We start from the raw sequence: 19,459 nt of genomic DNA on the forward strand, positions 1-19,459 counted from the left end.
CACTGGCTGAGTATACATGTGGAGACAGCCAAAAGAAGTATTTGACCCAGACTGCCTTCTTCCAACAATTAAACCTGGAGGAGGATCTGTGATGATCGGGGGTGGGTGGGTTATATCTTGGAAATCCACCGGCCCAATGGTTTCCCTTCATTGCAGAATTAATAGTGAAGACTATTTCAGCATTTTATCTGATCAAATTCATCCTATGGTTGTGGAACTGTTTCTGGAGGGAAACGCAATCTTTCAGGATGATAATGCACCAATTCATACAGCTAAAGTTGTTACTGATTGTCACAAAGAACATTCTAGTGAAGTTGAACAGCTTATCTGGCCACCACAGTCCCCGAATCTCAATATTATTGAACATTTATGGTGCATTTTAGAAAAACAAGCAAGGAGTCAATCTCTTCCACCATCATCACTACAAGAACTGGAGACTGTTTTAGCTGAAGAATGGACAAAAGTTCCTTTGGAAGCAAGTCAAACTTTGTACGAATGAGTTTAAATGCATCCCAATCAATAGTATTTCATATATATACTTTCTTAGGATCCTTTAAGATGCTTACTTTGCATTTATATATGACATTTCTTTTAAAGGACAGGCACTTCAGGATTGGCAGTTGTATCTTTTATCCCTAGAACAATAATTTTCCTTATTACACCCAGCTATACTAGCGTTATTATCAACCTTATTTCAAAATTTAAATCTATTATTTGTTGCTATAATCAACCCCAAATTTGGTGTTGTAGAATAGGATAATTTCAAAGATGATCTGTTAAATATAGAATGACACTTATGTTCTTATTGATTAACCCCCCAAAAAAAATCTCAGGGAGGTTCCTAATACGAAGGGAAAATGGAGGGGTAAACCCAATTATATCCCATTTTTGAGATGTTTTATTATCAAGTTGTCTGCTCAAGTTTGGGATCCCTGTGATCTTATAGTTCAAATGATTGCTATTCCTATTATGTCTATATTTGAGCCTGAATTCAGAAGGATCAGTATCATAAGGGACATCTATATTTAGATCACCTAGATTTGGGACCATTTGATTCAACTTTATTCTAAATAATGTATTTCTAATATAAAAGATTTTTTGGTTGAAGCCACTATTCATTAAAGCTAGATTATAAAGTAGATGCATGATTGTTAAAAGTCTGCTTGTTGGCAGATAGGTTAGATATTCTAAATCATATCCTTTCAACAATACTATTGATAACACTTTTTGGATGATTTGACATGACATTGATATAAATGTATAAATTTTGTAAAATTTTTTTGTAATTTTCTTAGTAGTTCAATGACCTGGAATCTTGGAATTCATGAAATTTTTATACTTGTATATAATTACAACTGCTTAAACATATTCTTACAATAGCATGCATAATTTTAAAATTCTGAATCTGTTCGTATTCTCCGATGAAGGAAATGTGGATTACTGAAGTTGAAAAGGATTTACCTACACATTTCTTTGCACATGCCTGGAAACAGCTGTAAGATTTTTTCATATTTATTGGATTCATTTGAGGTTTTCCTTTATGGATTATTGTGAACTGTTATCTCATCACTTTGAGACTTGTCTGAATGTATTTATGTAATTCTTCATCTGATTTTGAATTGGGCAGAGAATTACACTATAATATGTATATATATGCTTTTATATGTTATATGTTCACATATTTATAATGGCTCATATATACCTTCTGTGTTTAGATCTATGTTGGCTTTGATGAGGAGTATTATTGACCTTCAAATTTGTCTCTTTCTAATTAATACTTTAGTCTAATTGCTCAATAAATTGAGCCCTATGGTGTTGTTTATTGAAAAGAGTTCACCTCTGATTTTTCATTATCTATGCACACACACACACACACACACGTTTTGAATTCTATTTTCCTGTTTGTATCATCAAACTATGCATACAAGCACCAATAAACACACACACACACACAATGAGCTTTCCATCAACTACATCCACTCAAGAGGCTTTGGTTAACCCACAGCTATAGGAGAAGATACTTCCCATGAATACAAAACAATCTAACAATGATTTTTCAGAAGCCCTAAAAGTTTTAATAGAGGAAACAGTAAGTTTTGACATTCAATCCTTTCCCAGAAGAATTAGCAGTAATAAATGAAGATTTCCATTGGGAATTAAAACTGGTCTGAAGACTCAGTGTGATGAGAACTTAACATGGCATTATAGGATTACTATTTGGATAATTAACAAAACAATTTCATATAAAGTGAGAAACTGTTTATTTATTTATTTGTTTATTTCATGTGTAGACATGGAAATACCCTTCTCCACTTATGAAATAAATAGAACAAAATATCAAATTACAGTATTTCTGCTTATATCTTACCAATTATTTATTAGCATTGTTTATTGCAATGAGGAGGAAATGAGAATTGTAGCATTTATCTCTTTCCTGAGAGAATATGAGGCTAAATTCTTTTGAAACAAAAGAAATAAATTTACTCTTCTGTTACTATATTTCTGTTGAGATATACACCCTTTGTGTTAAATAACAACCATTATTAAGATTGGGTTTAGAGCATCAGTTAACATGAAATTTTTATGCACGGCTTTTATCTAGATCACTCTAATCAGGAAATCTGTAGCTGAAAACTAGGGTTAGTCACAGGCTGGTTAGTGTCAAAAACGTTAAGGTGTTTGCTGTAATGCATAGTCTGTTTAGGGATTCAATCGCATGACAGAGGTACTTCCATACAGGTTTTGTCAGTCAAATTCACTCACAGTACATTTGTCAAGACATTCAAAGCCCAAACAGATTATGCATTATGATTATACTTTGACCTTTCAACCAACATAAAGTTATCTCCTTCAGTAACACTCTCTCTCCCATTTGAGGAGTCTTTGTCTTGCAAGTTACTTGGTAATCTCCTAGTTCTGGTGCCATGTGAAAAGCACTCAGTACACTCTGTAAAGTGGTTGGTATTAGGATGGGTATAGAAACCATGCCAAAACAGACAACAGAGCCCGGAGAGGTTCTCTGGCTTGTCAGCTCCTGTCAAACTGTCCAACCCATGCCAGCATGGAAGACGGATGTTAAACAAAGATGATGATGATATATACTGGGGTTGGACAAAATAATAGAAATAGCACTTTATTTTAATTTAACTAGTTTTTCTTATTGGCAATACAACAAATTCAAAACTGTTCTAGTCTGTATCTATAGGTTCATATGCTTTATGTATGTTTTGTACTTGAGCTCATCTCATTTTCTTGTAAATTTATAAATTAAAAAAAAAATCACTCAAGCAACTAGTGGCTGTTAACTGGGTAGCTTTCTGAAGTATGTGATGTGAATAGTGAAATCATTTAAACCACAGAAATTCTGGGGTTATAATTCTTCTTACTTCTACTATAACTGGTGCACCTAGACTATGGTAAACTATAATCTAGATGCACCCCAGTAGATACTTTCTAATGTTTCTTAACATGAATTGTGTTCATTAAAATTGCCAGCTATGGTAACAATATTGCTGTTATTCTTTCCTGTGGCAGCCCCATCACAAAGGTCTCATGACACTATTTCTTTTGTTCATATCTCAAGATTACTTGTTGAATCATCAATTCTACATATAGAGCTTTGTATATTTATTGTAGGGAATTAGTAATAATGGTTCACCCCTCCCACGTGATGAATGGAGTAAACTGGTCACTATAAGTAAAGAGAAGTAAATGAAGTACCATAGGCAGTCAGAGATAGTCATGTCTTTACTGGTTTTACTAAGTATACTGTATACCGAAGTGAGCGTTGTAATAATCCAACATTGTAAGCATACAACAGTGTTGATGAGGATAATTAATAAACTCAACAGGATTTAAACAACTCATGAGGAATTAATAAACTCTATGAGAATTAACAACTTGCAAGAAGGTAACAAAGATTTGTTGTGTGAATTTTATGAAAAAATTCGTTAAAATTATGAAAAATTTGTTGGCTGGTTTGCTCAATTTTCAAAAACAAACAACAAATGAAAGAACAACAACAATTACTATTACAGCAACAAATGCTGCAATTAATAAAGTTTCCAGGAAATTCAGAAAAAGTGTTCTCGCCAGATATGTTGCAAACTCCATAACAGAGTTACCTTCAAAGCATACTACAGAAGATATGAGCTAATCTTTGAGAAAGAATGTAAAGATTAGGATGATGAGATAGAAATGCACTTAATCTTGAGAAAACTGGCAGCAACAGAATGTGAATTGAATGATACAGTAATTATGTACTCCCAAGAAAACCTTTGAACATTAACTTTAATGACACAATTGATATACTGTGTAAAATTTTCAGTGAAAAAAGCTCATTGTTCAACACATGTTGGATGTGTCTGAACACAGAGAAAAACAGTGATGAGGATTTCATTACATATACTGGTAAAGTAAACAGGGAATGCGAGAAGTTTAAGCTGGATAAATTAACACAAGATATGTTCAAATGCCTGATTTTTACACAGGGACTTATTACTGAAAAGGATGCAGAAGTTAGAACTAGAATTCTTGCAAAGCTGGAACAAAACCAGGCTGTAACCCTACAGCAAGTGTCAGAAGAATGTGAAAGGATAGTCAAATTAAGACATGAGACAGAGGAAAATGAATGGAAAGATTGTTTCCAAGTAACGTAAGTGTGAAATAATCAGAATAGAGATAAAGTGTTTTCTAAAAAACACGACAAAAATCAGGAAATAAACCCATATTTCGCATGTGGAGGTAAACACCTGAGGAAAAATTATCCATTTAAGAAAGCGGAGTGCTTTCGTTGTGGTAATATTGGACATATAAAGACACACTGAAGATGATAAAATGTCAGAACAAAGGAAAAAGAATAAACAGTATGTCATCAGAAGAAATTCATGAAGGTGAAAACCAGAAATAAAAGTGTTAAAATGCAGTTGAATACTGGTAATGATATTACCATTATAAACCAAAAAACTTGGAAATATGTCAGTAAGCTAAAATTAATTAAATCTAAAAAGGTAGCACATGGTGTTACAGAGAAAAAGATTATATTTTATTTCGTGGATTCATATGCAATGTAACATTTTGAGGTCAAGTGAAAAAGGCAAAGATAAATGTATTAAAAGATTCACTTAATTTATTTGGAACAGAGGGGATGGAATTATTCGAATTATGGAATACGTCCATATGTGTTTTATGTGGAAATATAATTGGTTCAGTCAAACTTTTGAATGCAGCTGAGGGACTGAAACAAAAAATTGCAATAAAACAGGGTAGAACACCTGTATATAAGCCAAAATGAAATGAAAAATTGTCCAAGATAGAAAGTAAACATTCTTCAAAAGTAGATGTTCTGTGGTTGAGACTACACTTCAATTTTGCTGGTCCTTTAAACGGTTCTTACTATTTAGTGGTAGTTGATAGTTTTCAAAATGGCCTGAAATTTGTAAGTGTAAAAAATCAACCTCCTCAACTGTAAAATTTTTTTTACATGAATTGTTTGCAAGATTTGACATCCCAGACAAGATAGTGTCTGACAATGGGACACAATTTGTGTCTAGCGAATTTTAAAATTTTGTGGTATGTTTGCAGTAGAACATATAACTATGGAACCATATCATCCCAGATCTAATGGACAGGCAGAATGCTTTGTTGATACCTTCAAAAGAGCCCTTAGAAAATCGAACAAGGAAGTCATGGATGAGGTAGCTCTACAACAATTTTTAAGCATGTACCATGTGACACCAAATCCAAATACACCAGCAGAGCTGATGTTTGCAAGGAAAGTAGAATCAGTCTTTGATAAATTGCTACCTGGCAAAAAAGAAAAAGTGCCAGGGAAGACATAACAAGATTCTTTAAAAGTTGGTGAAAAGGTGTATATGAGGGCATACAAGAATGGAAAGTAGAGTTGAAAAGATGGCGTAATTACCAAATGCATAAGTAAAATGATGTATTGGGTAAAAAGTAGAAAAGGTATGCAAAAGAGATACAGGAACCAACAGAAAAACAGATTCATTGAAAGCAAACTAAAGATGTTGGAGGAACCAATGGCATGGTTGTATGATACGTTCTAAGTACCAATGCCACTGCAAGTGATTGAACCCAGGCGTACAAGTGGGAGGACAAGAAAACATACAGAGTTCCTGAAAATAGATGCCAAGCACAAAAAATATTAACTTGTATGAAAAATAACTTAAAAAAGGGAGGTGGGATGAATTTTAAAAACATTGCTAAATAAAAAGACACTTCCTAAGAAAAACTTCAAAGGGGCAATGTTGTAGGGAATTAGTAATAATGATTCACCCATCCCATGTAACAAGTGGCATGAGTTAGTCACTATAAATAGGAGGATGAGAGAGTATGTAGTAGGTGGTCAGAGAGTACACAGTAGGTGTTATAACAATTCAACATTGTAAGGATTATAACAATATTATTTTTTAATGCAAGCAGAATTTAACACAAAAGTTGTGAACCATGAAACTTTTATGTAAATCAGCCAACTCATACCTTTCACATAACTGAAGATGACATTGAGAACCAAGTATCAAGTTGACCAAACAACAACAATGCTACCACCATCACTATTGATGTAGTAACAACTTATTTACCACAAAGGCAATGGATGAGAGAACATGACAAGGACAAATTATAAACAATGGTGGGGTGGGAGTTTATGAAGAACTGATCATGGAATAATAAAAAAGAAATGAGATTCTCCAATAGGAAAACAACTACATAAGCCTGATTTTTACATTGCCTAATTAAGGCACACCACTAATCCAAACTTACCATCAATTATAAAAGCAAGTGCTTTCTAACTGTATTCACCAGCTTCCAGAGGCATACTGAGAGTAGGCTTTTTCAGTAAATTTATGGAAAGGCAGCAATTGCCAGTCCATCTTTACTTTTCTCTTTATAAAAATCTCAAAGAAGATGATGAGGGCAATAAATAAATCTCAGTAGAATATGTAAAGATTAAAAAGAAACAGTTAATATTGTTTGTGGCTGTCAAATCTAAACCAAGAGAATCTATACAGGCATGACAGAGATAGGGCTTTCATACTTTTGCAGTTATGTCAACATTATGAAATACTAAGAGAAAAGAGGCAATATAAAATATTACTAGAAAAGTTTTCAGGGAATATAGCAATTCCTAGAAAGAGGGCAATCAAAGTTACTTGATGGACAGTATCATTAAGGATCATTAGGAAAAGAAGTAATTTCTCATAGAACAACAATGTTTCTATAAAGGAAATACAGACACTATTCAAATACAAAGATCTGGAAATAGAGATAACCAGCGAGATGAATTGAAAACAGAAATAATTCCTATATTAATAGATGCCTTGGGAATGATTTAAAAACCTGCAGACAAGTACATAACTAAACTCCTGAATATTCCACATGTATGCAACATGCTGTAAGAGGTTACCTTCTTCCTTCAACAGTCTCAAAAAACCCTTGCCTTCCCTCCTGACTAAAAGTTAAAAATAAAAATTACATCAATGCTATTATTTGATTGGCAATTATTTTGACACAAGAAGGCTCAAAAACAAAGCAAAGTGGTATAAAGTCAATTTTGTGTTCTATCCTAATACTTTTGTTTTGTTTCATAGTAAATAATTGCTAAGTAGAATTAAACTTTCCCACACTATCATGCTTTTCTTATAATTATAACAATTAGAAAACTAGCATAAAGCCAGATATGAGACCAACTATCACCATTATTGTCATTAGATATAAATCCTCATTTTTATAAAATTTAAAATATGTATACAGACCTTATAAGGCCTCCAGGAGGTGAATAAGCATAACAATGTAAATTAGGGTATTGTCTTTTTAGCAGAATGGCTAAAATTGATGCAGTTCCAGCTCCAAGAGAATGTCCAACTAAAATTAAATTGTATTGATCAGTTCTGCGATCCTGAAAAGAGAAATAAAATTTTCAAAGCAACATTGTTTATGACATTGTAATTTATTACTTTTACAAATAAACAAAATTAATTGAAATATATTTTTTCTAATTCACAAATTACAGCAAAGAGAAATATTTTTAACAGAGAATATTTTTCTTACAATTTTATCCTTCCTACCAAACAGAATATTAAACTGATCTCTTTTGATATGCCCAACTTTTGTCTAATGAGCCACTAAATGAAGCCTCAGTTAATATTATCTACTAATGGATACACAGACAATGAAGAAGTAATAAAGTAAAGTAACATCAACCAAAAACTTAATCTGAACATAAATTTCACATTACACAATATCATTCCACTGGTCTTTGTACTTCAAAGAGTGATCATATATATTTTATCAGACAGAATTACAGAATGACAGTGGCTTCAAAGTTTCACCAGAGAAGATTCACTGTCTGATGAACAGTTGCTGGCAAAACTTTAAAGTCACTGTCATCCTGTGTTTCTGTCATATATATCATACAGGCTCTATTATACAACATATTTAATAATCAATGATAATAATATTGATTTCTTTATTTCCTTTGAAGACTGGAGTAAATTATACACAAACTGAACAATAATTATACTTACGAAATCACTATTAAATGCTTTTGACAAAATATTTTCTTCGACTAATTTTTTCTGAATGTACTGTGCTGCATCAACCATACCCTAATGGAAACAGTAAATTACATAAAATACTTTATTTCACATAAATATATATATATTTGGATTACATTGATAAGTAGATATATACTAAAACAAACAGATATATGCAAAGACTTAAAGTTTATTTAAACTGAATTCATCCTACAGTGATCTCCATTCAAAACTTGCTGAGGCTCAGTACATCTATTTTCATAAATGTTGCTGCAAGCTTCTTTTTTGATTTGATTGGCCAGTCTTTTCTTTTTTACATGTTCACTAATGAACAACCAGCAAAACAAGTCTAAAAAAAGAGGCATTACCTGGTTCAACCTGCTTTTCAGTAGTAACAGATATAATGCATGCTTTCTTGTCTCCTCAGTAAACACACCATTCATTAGAAACAATAGAAAAGTTATCTACAGCCACACAGAACATATTAGACCTATCATATGAACACTAAATAATAACATGTCAAGAACCACCCACAATATGGCTGAAAACACATGCACTTACAACAGACCAAGGCCATGCCCATTAAGGGGAAAGCTGCTTGAAAAAAACAAACATTGTCTATTGAGCCACTAAATGAAGCCTCAGTTAATATTATCTACTAATGGATACACAGACAATGAAGAAGTAATAAAGTAGCCCTAAGGAAGACAGATCAAGAAAACTATATTGTTGCAACTAGCCGAACGTTTAACATCAGATATACACCACACACATTTTAGAATATGAACAGAATGAAATGTCACATCTCTGTCTAGGTACATCTGGTAGTTAAAGGGAAATGAAAACACACACACACACAATTTTTATTATTATAATTATTATTATTGTTAAGGCAGCAAGCTGGTAGAATTGTTAGCATGCCAGGCAAAATGATCTGCAGTATTTCGTTTGTCCTTACATTCTGAATTCAATTCCACCAAGATTAACCTTGCCTTTCACCCTTTCAGGGTCAGTTAAATGATCCTGTTATACTAGTTATGCACTAGGGTTGATGTAATCGATTATCCCCCTCCCCCCAAATTTCAGGTTTTGTGCCTATAGTAGAAAGGAATATTATTATCCTGATTTTCCCTTCCCACTGTTTTCACCAATCACTTCCTTCATGTGCTTTCATCCACTGCTCTCTCCCCTCTGCTATACTCCCACCTTTACACTTCCCTTAACTCTTATTGTTCCCAGTGCACTCACATATCTCATCCCTCCCCAGCTACACCCATATCATTCACCATCACTTGCTATAGTCACCTCTGTCAACAAACCACCAACTTGCTTTGTACTCTTGAAGCTATGTGAAGTAAGAGATGCTTTACTTGAAAAACATGTAATATGTTTTACAGGAAAGACATTCAGCTGTAAAACAAAGCCTCAATAACATGTTTGTCTAATCTATACAAGCATGGAAAAATGGCTATATTTTTACTCTCTTGATCATCACTTACAGTAGTAGAAAATATTTTCTTTTTTTTCATTTGATTTTGCAGATATTCTTTAATTCTTTAACTGGTTACAGTTATTAGACTGTGTAGTCATGCTGAAGCACCATCTTCAAAGGTTTTATCATAGTGAACCCATTATTCAAGCCATTTTGTATTTATGTTATCAATCACTATTTATTGAATGGTTAAGTTACTAGTTTATCATAAAAACTGATTCACACTAGTAATCACACTCACAAGGCATTTGCAGTTTCTGCCAAACATATTGCTCCCACAAAGAATACACTGTCATACAAATGCATATAATTGAAATCTAAAATGTTGAAACTTTGAGAAACTCTAATGTTATTTAGTCTGAAAGCTGAAGATAAATAAAAAAAAAACATTTCTTCTTTTTTCCATCAATAGCCCACCTATTAGTTCAAAAAAATTAAACCAGTTTTCAATTTCTAAGATAAAGTTAATGGGTGTTTATAACACATTTATTGTGAAGAATTTGGGAACTGTATATATAATGTAGAGAAGTGGTTCATTTTGATATATTTTGGACAGAAAAATAGAACAGTGATGCATTGTAAGAGAGGAATATACAAGAAAATAATTGTTTAGTTTTGTGATTTCTCATGTTTTAAACTTTGTGGCTCTGTGGAGATGAATTGAAAAACTTACAAGTGCACTTAACACAGGAAATTAAAAACTACTGATGTGCTTTGCAAAGAAAGTAAAAAACAAATTTTAAATTAAAAGAAAACTGCTTTAAAGTTAAAATGTTTAAAGATTATAGAAAACTATTTCTAACCAAGTTTTATTAATCATTCTTGGGTATAACAAAGTTATATTTATCATGCTCAAAAAATAGCATGAGTTTTTTAAATACTCAAGAATAATACAGATTTTCCAGAATTCTAAAAAATATTTGTAACAATCTGTAGCACACATTGGTATCTCTTGTGGCACACTAGTGTATTACATGGCATCATTTAAAACAGTTTGTTTAGGCATAATTATTACACTGATTATGACTGAAACTCAAAAATATGGGACTTGAAAAGTTTAAACTGAAAAAGTGCTTCCAAATCTGAAACAGATAATTAATGTGTTTGCTGAAAGAGATATTCTGTAATATATATACACATACATATATGTACATACAAACACTCACATATATAGACACATATATATCCATGCCAAGATGGACAACAGATGTTAAAAGATTATGACAATGATGCACACACACATGTATACACACACACATTTATGCCTATATAATGATGTATGTTAGATGCATATTAATGTGGTCAAATAAACTGTTTTAATTAGAGTCTTTGACAACAGATAATACAAGACTTGTCATAACGTTTATCAGCTTTAGCTGCAGGCATAAATACATTAAATGATTAAAATATATTTACACATACAGAGCTAAAGTTTTTGATTTGAGAATTTTTTCTAATTTGTGAAAATGTTTCTTTATAGAAGAGTTTATATATTACTGTATGCCTTTATTGGATACAACATGTCAGTTGAATAACTCCATAGAAAAATGGAATAGTTATTTTCATATAACTTGCAATTTTGTCAATGACTACTTTAGAATGATGAAGACAGTAATGCTAATGATACTGCAATCAGGAATAACAGTGTTTAATATTTTTCCCTATATAATTAAGTGGACAAAAAAAATGAAGCTTCCCTACTAATATTATTACAAGTAACAATTCCAGAATATTTTAGGAGTGTTGTGTCCTTCTGCAAGGCACTTCATTTCATGTTGCTTTTTGAAAATGAGTATCAGCTGATTGCAGGTGAGGGCCTCTCTCCCTCCAGCTGTTTTGTTGGGTTGAATGTGAGAGGACTGAGAAAGTGTCTGTCTGCTTGCAACTACACAGGCACCTAAAATAACTAATGAAAACATGGTATATACCACCAGTCATACTTGCTTGTAAGTGATGGCCATGTTTTTTTTTTTTAAGGAAACTCAATAGAAACTCTATAAGAGATATGCAATCACAATATGGTCAAAATACTTTATTCACACAAATTTTTTTGTCATGACTTTAATTAAGAAAGCTTTAATAAAGTTTAAATTTTATTTTTCTCTCCTTTCTTGTTGAATAGTTCTGACCATGGTGTACTATGGATTTTTAAGAATATAATTTAAAATTTTTGAAAATTCATACTATTGTTTGAGCATATTATTGATGATTTTGTTACACACAAAAATGATTAATATAACTTGGTTAACAATAGTTTTCTATAATTTAAAAGAATTTCAAACTTTAAAAAAGCTAAAAATTTTTAAATGTATTTTAAATTTTCCTGCAAAGTACACCAGTAAATTTTTTTTTCCCAAAATCTTGTTGTGTAGGTTATTAAATGAATGTTTCAAACAGCCCCTGTATCTTGCTTGCTAGATATACTCTAGTTTAGTCTGTCCTGTCTGGGATGAGCGTAATGGTGCAAATGACACAAAATAGCTAAACATATTTCATGACTGGCTTGAAAGGATAAAATACAGTCAAAGTAAGCTTATTAGATCTAATCAAATAGATTCAGATTTTATAAATGTGTTACGTAAAAAAAAAACAGACATCACCACCACCACCACCTCTGCCACTATCATTATTATCATCATCATCACTATAAAACTTCATTTCTTAGCATAAAGCTGCCTCTCTACTGTAGCATCATTCAGGCAAAGGGGATCTTAGCCTTGCAAGCTTGATGGCAACCTCATTAGTAAAAACGAAAAGGCATCCAGTACATACTGTAAAGTGGTTGGCATTTAGAGGGCACTTAGCCATAAAGAAAACATGCCAAAGCAGACATTGCAGTACAAAGGCATCCTTGGACCCCCTTGGCTCCTGTCAAACTATTCAGCTTATGCTCCTATGGAACATGGACATTAAATGATGAGGATGATAAACTTATTGGATTTATGCTTTTATTTTAATCAAGTTTTGCTAGTTAAAAAAAAAGAGAAATCAAGAATAAAAATTAAACATTTAAGCAAAGAGAATGTATTTGTGACATTAGTCATTAGATGTTGTAAAACTATGATTGATTTGCTTACCTCATGACCAAGCCAGTTCTCAATAGGAGGTTCGAGTGGAAGCATAGTAGACTCAGCTTTAAGATCAGTCAATACATCCTAGAGATAATAAAGAAGATGCAGTAGAATAATAATTTCAAACCTTAAATATCACAAGTAGCATTTAAGATTGTTACTAAATACAACAAAGCTGGACAACATAATTTATAATAATATTGACATTATTGTATATTTGAAGGTACATGGTCTAGTGGTCAGGATGTTGTACTTACAATCACATCATGGTTTTGATTCCAGACTAGGTTGTGAAATGTTACGGAGATGTACTTGCATAGCAAGTGACCTGATCTGAGATCGTGTGCTGGAGCGAAAACAATTGCATCGTGGAAGGTGTTGTTGTGAAATGTGTTCTTGAGCAAAACACTTCATTTCATGTTACTCCGATCCACTCAACTATAAACAAGTAACCCTAAGATGGACTGGCATCCTAGTTAAGAATAAATGTTGTGATCTTGGTCACTTATATGCTGTAGAAACCAGGTATCTGAGTCCATTAGTCCTAGGACTCAAGACAGTAATATTCAGGGGTTGATGAGGATTAGGTATATTTAAAAGCTTAATGAAATAATAATAATAAAAAAAAAGACAATTTTTTCATTTATTCTTTTTCAGAAAATATATTTTTGTCAGCTGGAAGGAACATCCTTGCCAATAAACATATAAACACAATGATCGAGATTATTATTTAATTCCATAATTAGTCTTTTGTAAACTTTACTCGAGCCAGCAAAAAACTAAAATTCACTATTTATTTACTTATAAACTCTGGTTATGTCTCTCTCACTCCTTTATATTATATTAATGATTTCCTTGCTCTCACTTCTAATCATAAGTTGAAGTTTGTGTGAAAAACATGAAGAGGTACACAGAGTGGTGAAGATGAATAAATTAATTTAACTAATTCAGAACAGTAGAAATTATCGTAAGAGTGGTAGAAAAGACAGAGAGAAGAAACAGTAGATCTTTGGGACTAGTAGGTTGGTGTGTGAGTTTTTTGCCAATCTGCTTGATGGAATTTTATATGCAGTATTGAACATTTGTGAGTGCATCAATAGCAACACTGCTCCATAAATGTGAGCAGTTCTCTTATGTGGGTTGCTTTTGAGCTTTGTGGAATGCCTGTAACTAATCCATGATCAATGCAGATAATGCTGTCAATCCTTCCTCCTATCAACCTCATTATTTCACACAAGTGTCCTGTACATGCAATCAACATATCTCACATCACATTTACACTCATTTGATAAGCAAATATTTTGAAGTTCTACTCTATAATGAAGCTATGACACTGCAATCTCATAGGTTATCATGTTACCTCATCTAACATTACACAGTAAAAGATTTAGGCCTTAAAAGCTCTGACAATGATTTCACATATATAATACTGTTAAAACTAGTTCTCTTCAGGGTCAGAAAAATATCTTATTCTGGATCAGTTACAAACATTCCACGAAGCTCAAAAGCAACCCACATAAGAGAATTGCTCACATTTATGGAACAGTGCTACAGCAGATGCACTCACAAATATTCTACACAGCATATAAAATTACATCAGGTAGATTGGCAAAAAACTAACACACCAGCTTACTAGTTCCAAAGGTGTACTATTTCTTTTCCCTGTCTCCTTTACTACTATAACAATTATTTCTAATATTCTGAATTAGTAAAATTAATTCATTCAATGAGTTCACCACTGTTTCACTTCTCAAACCACAAACTAAATGTTGTTCAATCCTTTCTTCCATGAACAGTAGCTACTTGGAAACCTCTACTCGCATTTTTTATACAAGTTTCAACTTAAATATCAACATGTTCAAGTTTAGCACTTACTACTCTGACCTCCAAGTTTGCAAAGGTCTGGAAAAGAACTGGGGTTTTCCTCTTTCTTTGATAATATAACATTCAGAATATTTCAGAGTTGTACATGTCGGGCAAATGGCTTGATCTGAGAGCTTGAGTTGAAACTAAAACAACTATATTGTGAGTCATTCTAACCATTTAATAGCCCACATCATCCTTTAATGTACTTGTTCCACACTGGCATGGGTTAAATGATTTGATAGGATCTGGTGGGTCCAAGTACTACATCATACACAACTGTCTGCTTTGGCATTGTTACTATGGCTGGATGCCTATCCCAACACCAACCACTTTACAGTGTACTGAGAGCATTTTTCATGCTGCCAGCACTAGTCAGGTCACCATGGAACTCGAAAGACTATGAGCCCCGAGAGAAGTTCATAGTCTTACAAGGCTCATGCTAGGAGAGGAGGGGTTAGGTATGAGAGAAGGGGCCAGAGCAGAATATGTTTCTTGCTGTAGAGAGGTTATATGGCTACTCACATCTTAACTTTGAATTTGTTTTGATTTCATGAGGCGTCATCATCATTTTGTTGTACTACCAGGGTCTTGTTGCAGACACAGTTCCAATGCATATCAGTGGAATTGTGTCAGTGACCAGATCACAGTAGTGGAACAAAAATTTTGACATCTCAAGAAATAAGTATCAATTTAAAGCTTTGTTTGTGTTATAAAATGGTTCTTCCACCACAATGTAGTTTATTCATCTATTCTTATCTGAAGATCATAAATTTGCAATTACAGCCAAGGTCTAAAATGAAATAAAATCTGCTGGTGATGTTTATTTTGTCTGTGGCTTATCCCTAACAACTGAACATTAACACATCAAACTTACTCATTTCTTACATCAATTCACAGTCAGAAATTTATGGTGAGCACAGTATAGTGGATTGAATTAATCCTAGTACACAACTGGTACTTAGGTTATCAACCTCCAGAGAGATAAAAATGAAAATCAACTGTAGCATGATTTGAACTCTGGTCTATTACTACTCTGTCAATTCACTACTATTTTTCAAAAATTAATATTAACAGCACTAATATTGCCCAATTTCCCCCTCCTTTGAGAGAAAAGTTGGGCAACAGCAGCAACAAATATAAAAGCAGCTTACCTGTAAAGATAATGTTCCTCTCACACAAACAATTACTTTCTTCTGTTTATGATCAACAGCAACATAAAATGGTGTTTTTCCAATCTAGAAAACAGAAATTACTTAGAAAAAAATATCTTTAAAAAAAGCCCAGAGGACTTTTTAAAATTTACAAGAAGAAATGAGTTATAAAATCTAGAACTCATTTTAGTTAACAATAATTATTTAAAAACTATTAAATATTATAAAGTCTTAGCTGTGATAACAAACTATATAAAAATGTAAATACATTGTTTCTGTGCATTTGATGTGCAGAAAAGATAGGTGGGGTAAGTCTCCTGATGGATTGCTTTATGATTTGTTGATATCTCCTCAGAGAATATGCACCCAAACTCTTACCCCAATTAATGGTTTGGAGTATTTAGCTGTTATATAAAGTTACTTTAATATGGTAGATATCTTGAAAATTTGTGCTTTAGATAGCATGCCATTAAGTAAATAATATATTTTTTATAAACATTACAATATATATCGGAAGTACTGAAATAAATTTAAATATAAAGCTTTGGCTGTGATACTGATCTGTAAGAATGTAAACACATTCCTTCTATGCATTTGATGTGTAGAAAAAAGAGGTTGGAGAGTTTCCTGATGGACTGTTTTATGATTTGTTGATCTCTGCTAAGAGAATATGTACCCAATCTATTTTCCTAATCAACTAGAGAATATCTACAAATCTTTTCAGGAGAATATTTGAAATTTAACATTTAATGCCAATAATCTTGACTTACTTGACAACTGAATGAATTACAAGACTTTGAAAAAGCAATACAGGAGGATGAGAAAAAAATGACGGGAAATATTTTTAAGCAGAGAAGTAGGGTTTTAATCAACTCAACTTACATCTACGTGATATGTGACATATATGATGTCAGTATCTGAGAGGCCACTGAGTTTCTTCATAGCAGCAAAATTACATTCACAACAGTTATCTTCAACAACAGTAGAGTAAGTTTGGTGTTTTACACAACTTTTACAACAGCAACAACTAAAATCAGACAATAAGATAGAATATGTATGAATAAGTATTCATGTGTATATGTTTATATATGCTGTGTGTGTATCTGTGCATTTACATGAGGACATGTATAAGACAAAACAATGTTCCTTTTTACATTTATATGGAATTGATATGAATAAAGGTGTTTTGTACAAAACTGATAAAGTTAAATGAAATTAGATACAATTAAGATTAATGATTCTTAATTAGTAAGCAAATGATATTATCTAATGATTTAACTTTGCATTTTCTTGAAATAGTACACATCCACATCCAGCCACTTACACATTTCAGATGCTGTTAAGTAGATAACAGCACATGCAGTTTTACTTTGAAGATTATGAGTTGCTTAACTGGCTCAATAGAATTAACAAATAAGTTATGGTTATTTAATTGACATAACTAACATTAAAGGTAGATCATTATGGCTGCTGTTATAAGAGATGATGGTAATAGTTCTAAGAACTACGTGTTCTATTAGAAACAAAGCAGGGCGCTTTTTCTCCCTTGATTCATATGACAGCTATTAATTGGCAAGAAAAAAATGGTGTGATGCTGTATAATAAAACAGAGGCAATGGCTGCAGAGGATGTAAAGGGACTGCTGAAGAATGAAATGGAGATGATTATATGAATATGCAATATTTATCTTATTAGCATAGTAGTATATTAGTAGTTTTTATAATGGTTACTTAGAAGCTTTCAAGAAGTTCAATGGATATCATGAAGTAAGATAAAATTGGCCATTCAGAAATAAACAGTTTGTTTCTTCTTGTTTTATATTATATTGCTTTTGATATCATCATCATCATCATCATCATTTAACGTCCGCTTTCCATGCTAGCATGGGTTGGACGGTTCAACTGGGGTCTGGGGAGCCCGAAGGCTGCACCAGGCCAGTCAGATCTGGCACTGTTTCTACAGCTGGATGCCCTTCCTAACGCCATGTATATATATATTTTCTATTATTCTTTCCAGTTATTGTTTTTATGATATACATTTATAGATGTTGAAATTATGTGAATTATTTACATGGCATCATAAGACAGTGTAGTAATGGAGATGTACATGTTGATATACTAATCAGACTTTGTTTCAATTAATTTTGTGAATAATAAAAAATTTAAAAACAAAACAATATAATCATTGAAATGGTGTTTGGAACAAAAATTTACATGGAATTTTGCTGGAAGATTTCAGTTTGGATCATTCTAAAACACAGATTATATAGAACCAGGGATGGTCTTAGGTGGATTGGTAATGGTAAATGTTGGACACCAACATTCAATATCCTTAGACTTATGACTATCTTATATCTTAGTACAGAATAGGGAACCTTGTTTAAGGATGTCTTAGGGTAAACAAATATGTGAAGCAGTCATGCATTATATGTAAGTTCATAAATATAAATAAAGCGCTTTTAGTTCTAACACAATTAAATTAAAATGTTAATGTAGAATTCGTATATAAATACACTCAGTTTTATTGCAGCAAAGACATTTGAGCAAACAGGCCATTCATCAAAGCATTCATCTATGTAAACATTAATTAATATGTAGCTAATAAGATTGTTCACATACTTAATTCTTAATGTAAACACATATTCATAGCAATCCAAACTGCATGGACTTCAATTGAATTAAGTGGGTAAAGAAAAATATATATGAAGTGGGAAGACAAAAGAGAGGCGAGAGAGAGAGAGAGAGAGAGAGAGAGAGAGAGAGAGAGAGAGAGAGAGAGAGAGAGAACAAGAGTGACTTAATTATAAATGTGGTTCAATAACTGTTTATCTCACTTGATTATTAGTAGAATGGAGATAATAAAAATACATCTCATCAACCAAATCAGATTTCAAATCCTAGTTGCAGCTATTCCATGTTGCTTCATTAATGTTAGTGGAAAAAGAATAAACGTCACAACATTTCATTTTGTTCCGTATGGTTGTTTGTGTGGTTAAGAAGCTCACTTTGCAATTATGTAGTTTTGGATTAAGTTTCACTGTGTGGAACCTTGGGTAAGTGTCTTCTACTACAGCCCCAGTCTGACCAATGCCTTGTTAGTGAAAAATGTGAGGAAGTTCATCATGTGTGTGTGAGTGCACGTGTGTGTGTGTATGCATGAGTGTGCATTGTGTGTGTGTGTTTGTCTGACTGTCTCCCAACCACAGCACGACAAGTTGTGTTGGTTTGTTTACATTCCCATAACTTTGTGGCTTAGCAAAAGAGACCAACAGAATAAGTACCAGACTTAAAAAATAAGCACTGGAGTCAATTTGTTCAGCAAAAA

The 19,459-nt window shown here is 32.6% G+C and overlaps 1 protein-coding gene across 1 annotated transcript in view; it reads right to left on the minus strand.

Moving 5' to 3' along the window:
- Positions 1-19,459, minus strand: part of LOC115232434 (diacylglycerol lipase-alpha) — a 241,456-nt gene that overhangs the window by 52,536 nt on the left and 169,461 nt on the right. Inside the window, exons 8-12 of the mRNA XM_029802306.2 lie at positions 17,018-17,162; positions 16,136-16,219; positions 13,125-13,202; positions 8,547-8,627; positions 7,776-7,918 (exon numbers count right to left, since the gene is read on the minus strand). Coding sequence (XP_029658166.1) covers positions 7,776-7,918; positions 8,547-8,627; positions 13,125-13,202; positions 16,136-16,219; positions 17,018-17,162 — 531 coding nt within the window. The remainder of the gene's footprint in view (positions 1-7,775; positions 7,919-8,546; positions 8,628-13,124; positions 13,203-16,135; positions 16,220-17,017; positions 17,163-19,459) is intronic.

This window comes from Octopus sinensis, linkage group LG2 (genome assembly GCF_006345805.1).
Source record: "Octopus sinensis linkage group LG2, ASM634580v1, whole genome shotgun sequence".
Taxonomy (NCBI): Eukaryota; Metazoa; Mollusca; class Cephalopoda; order Octopoda; family Octopodidae; genus Octopus; species Octopus sinensis.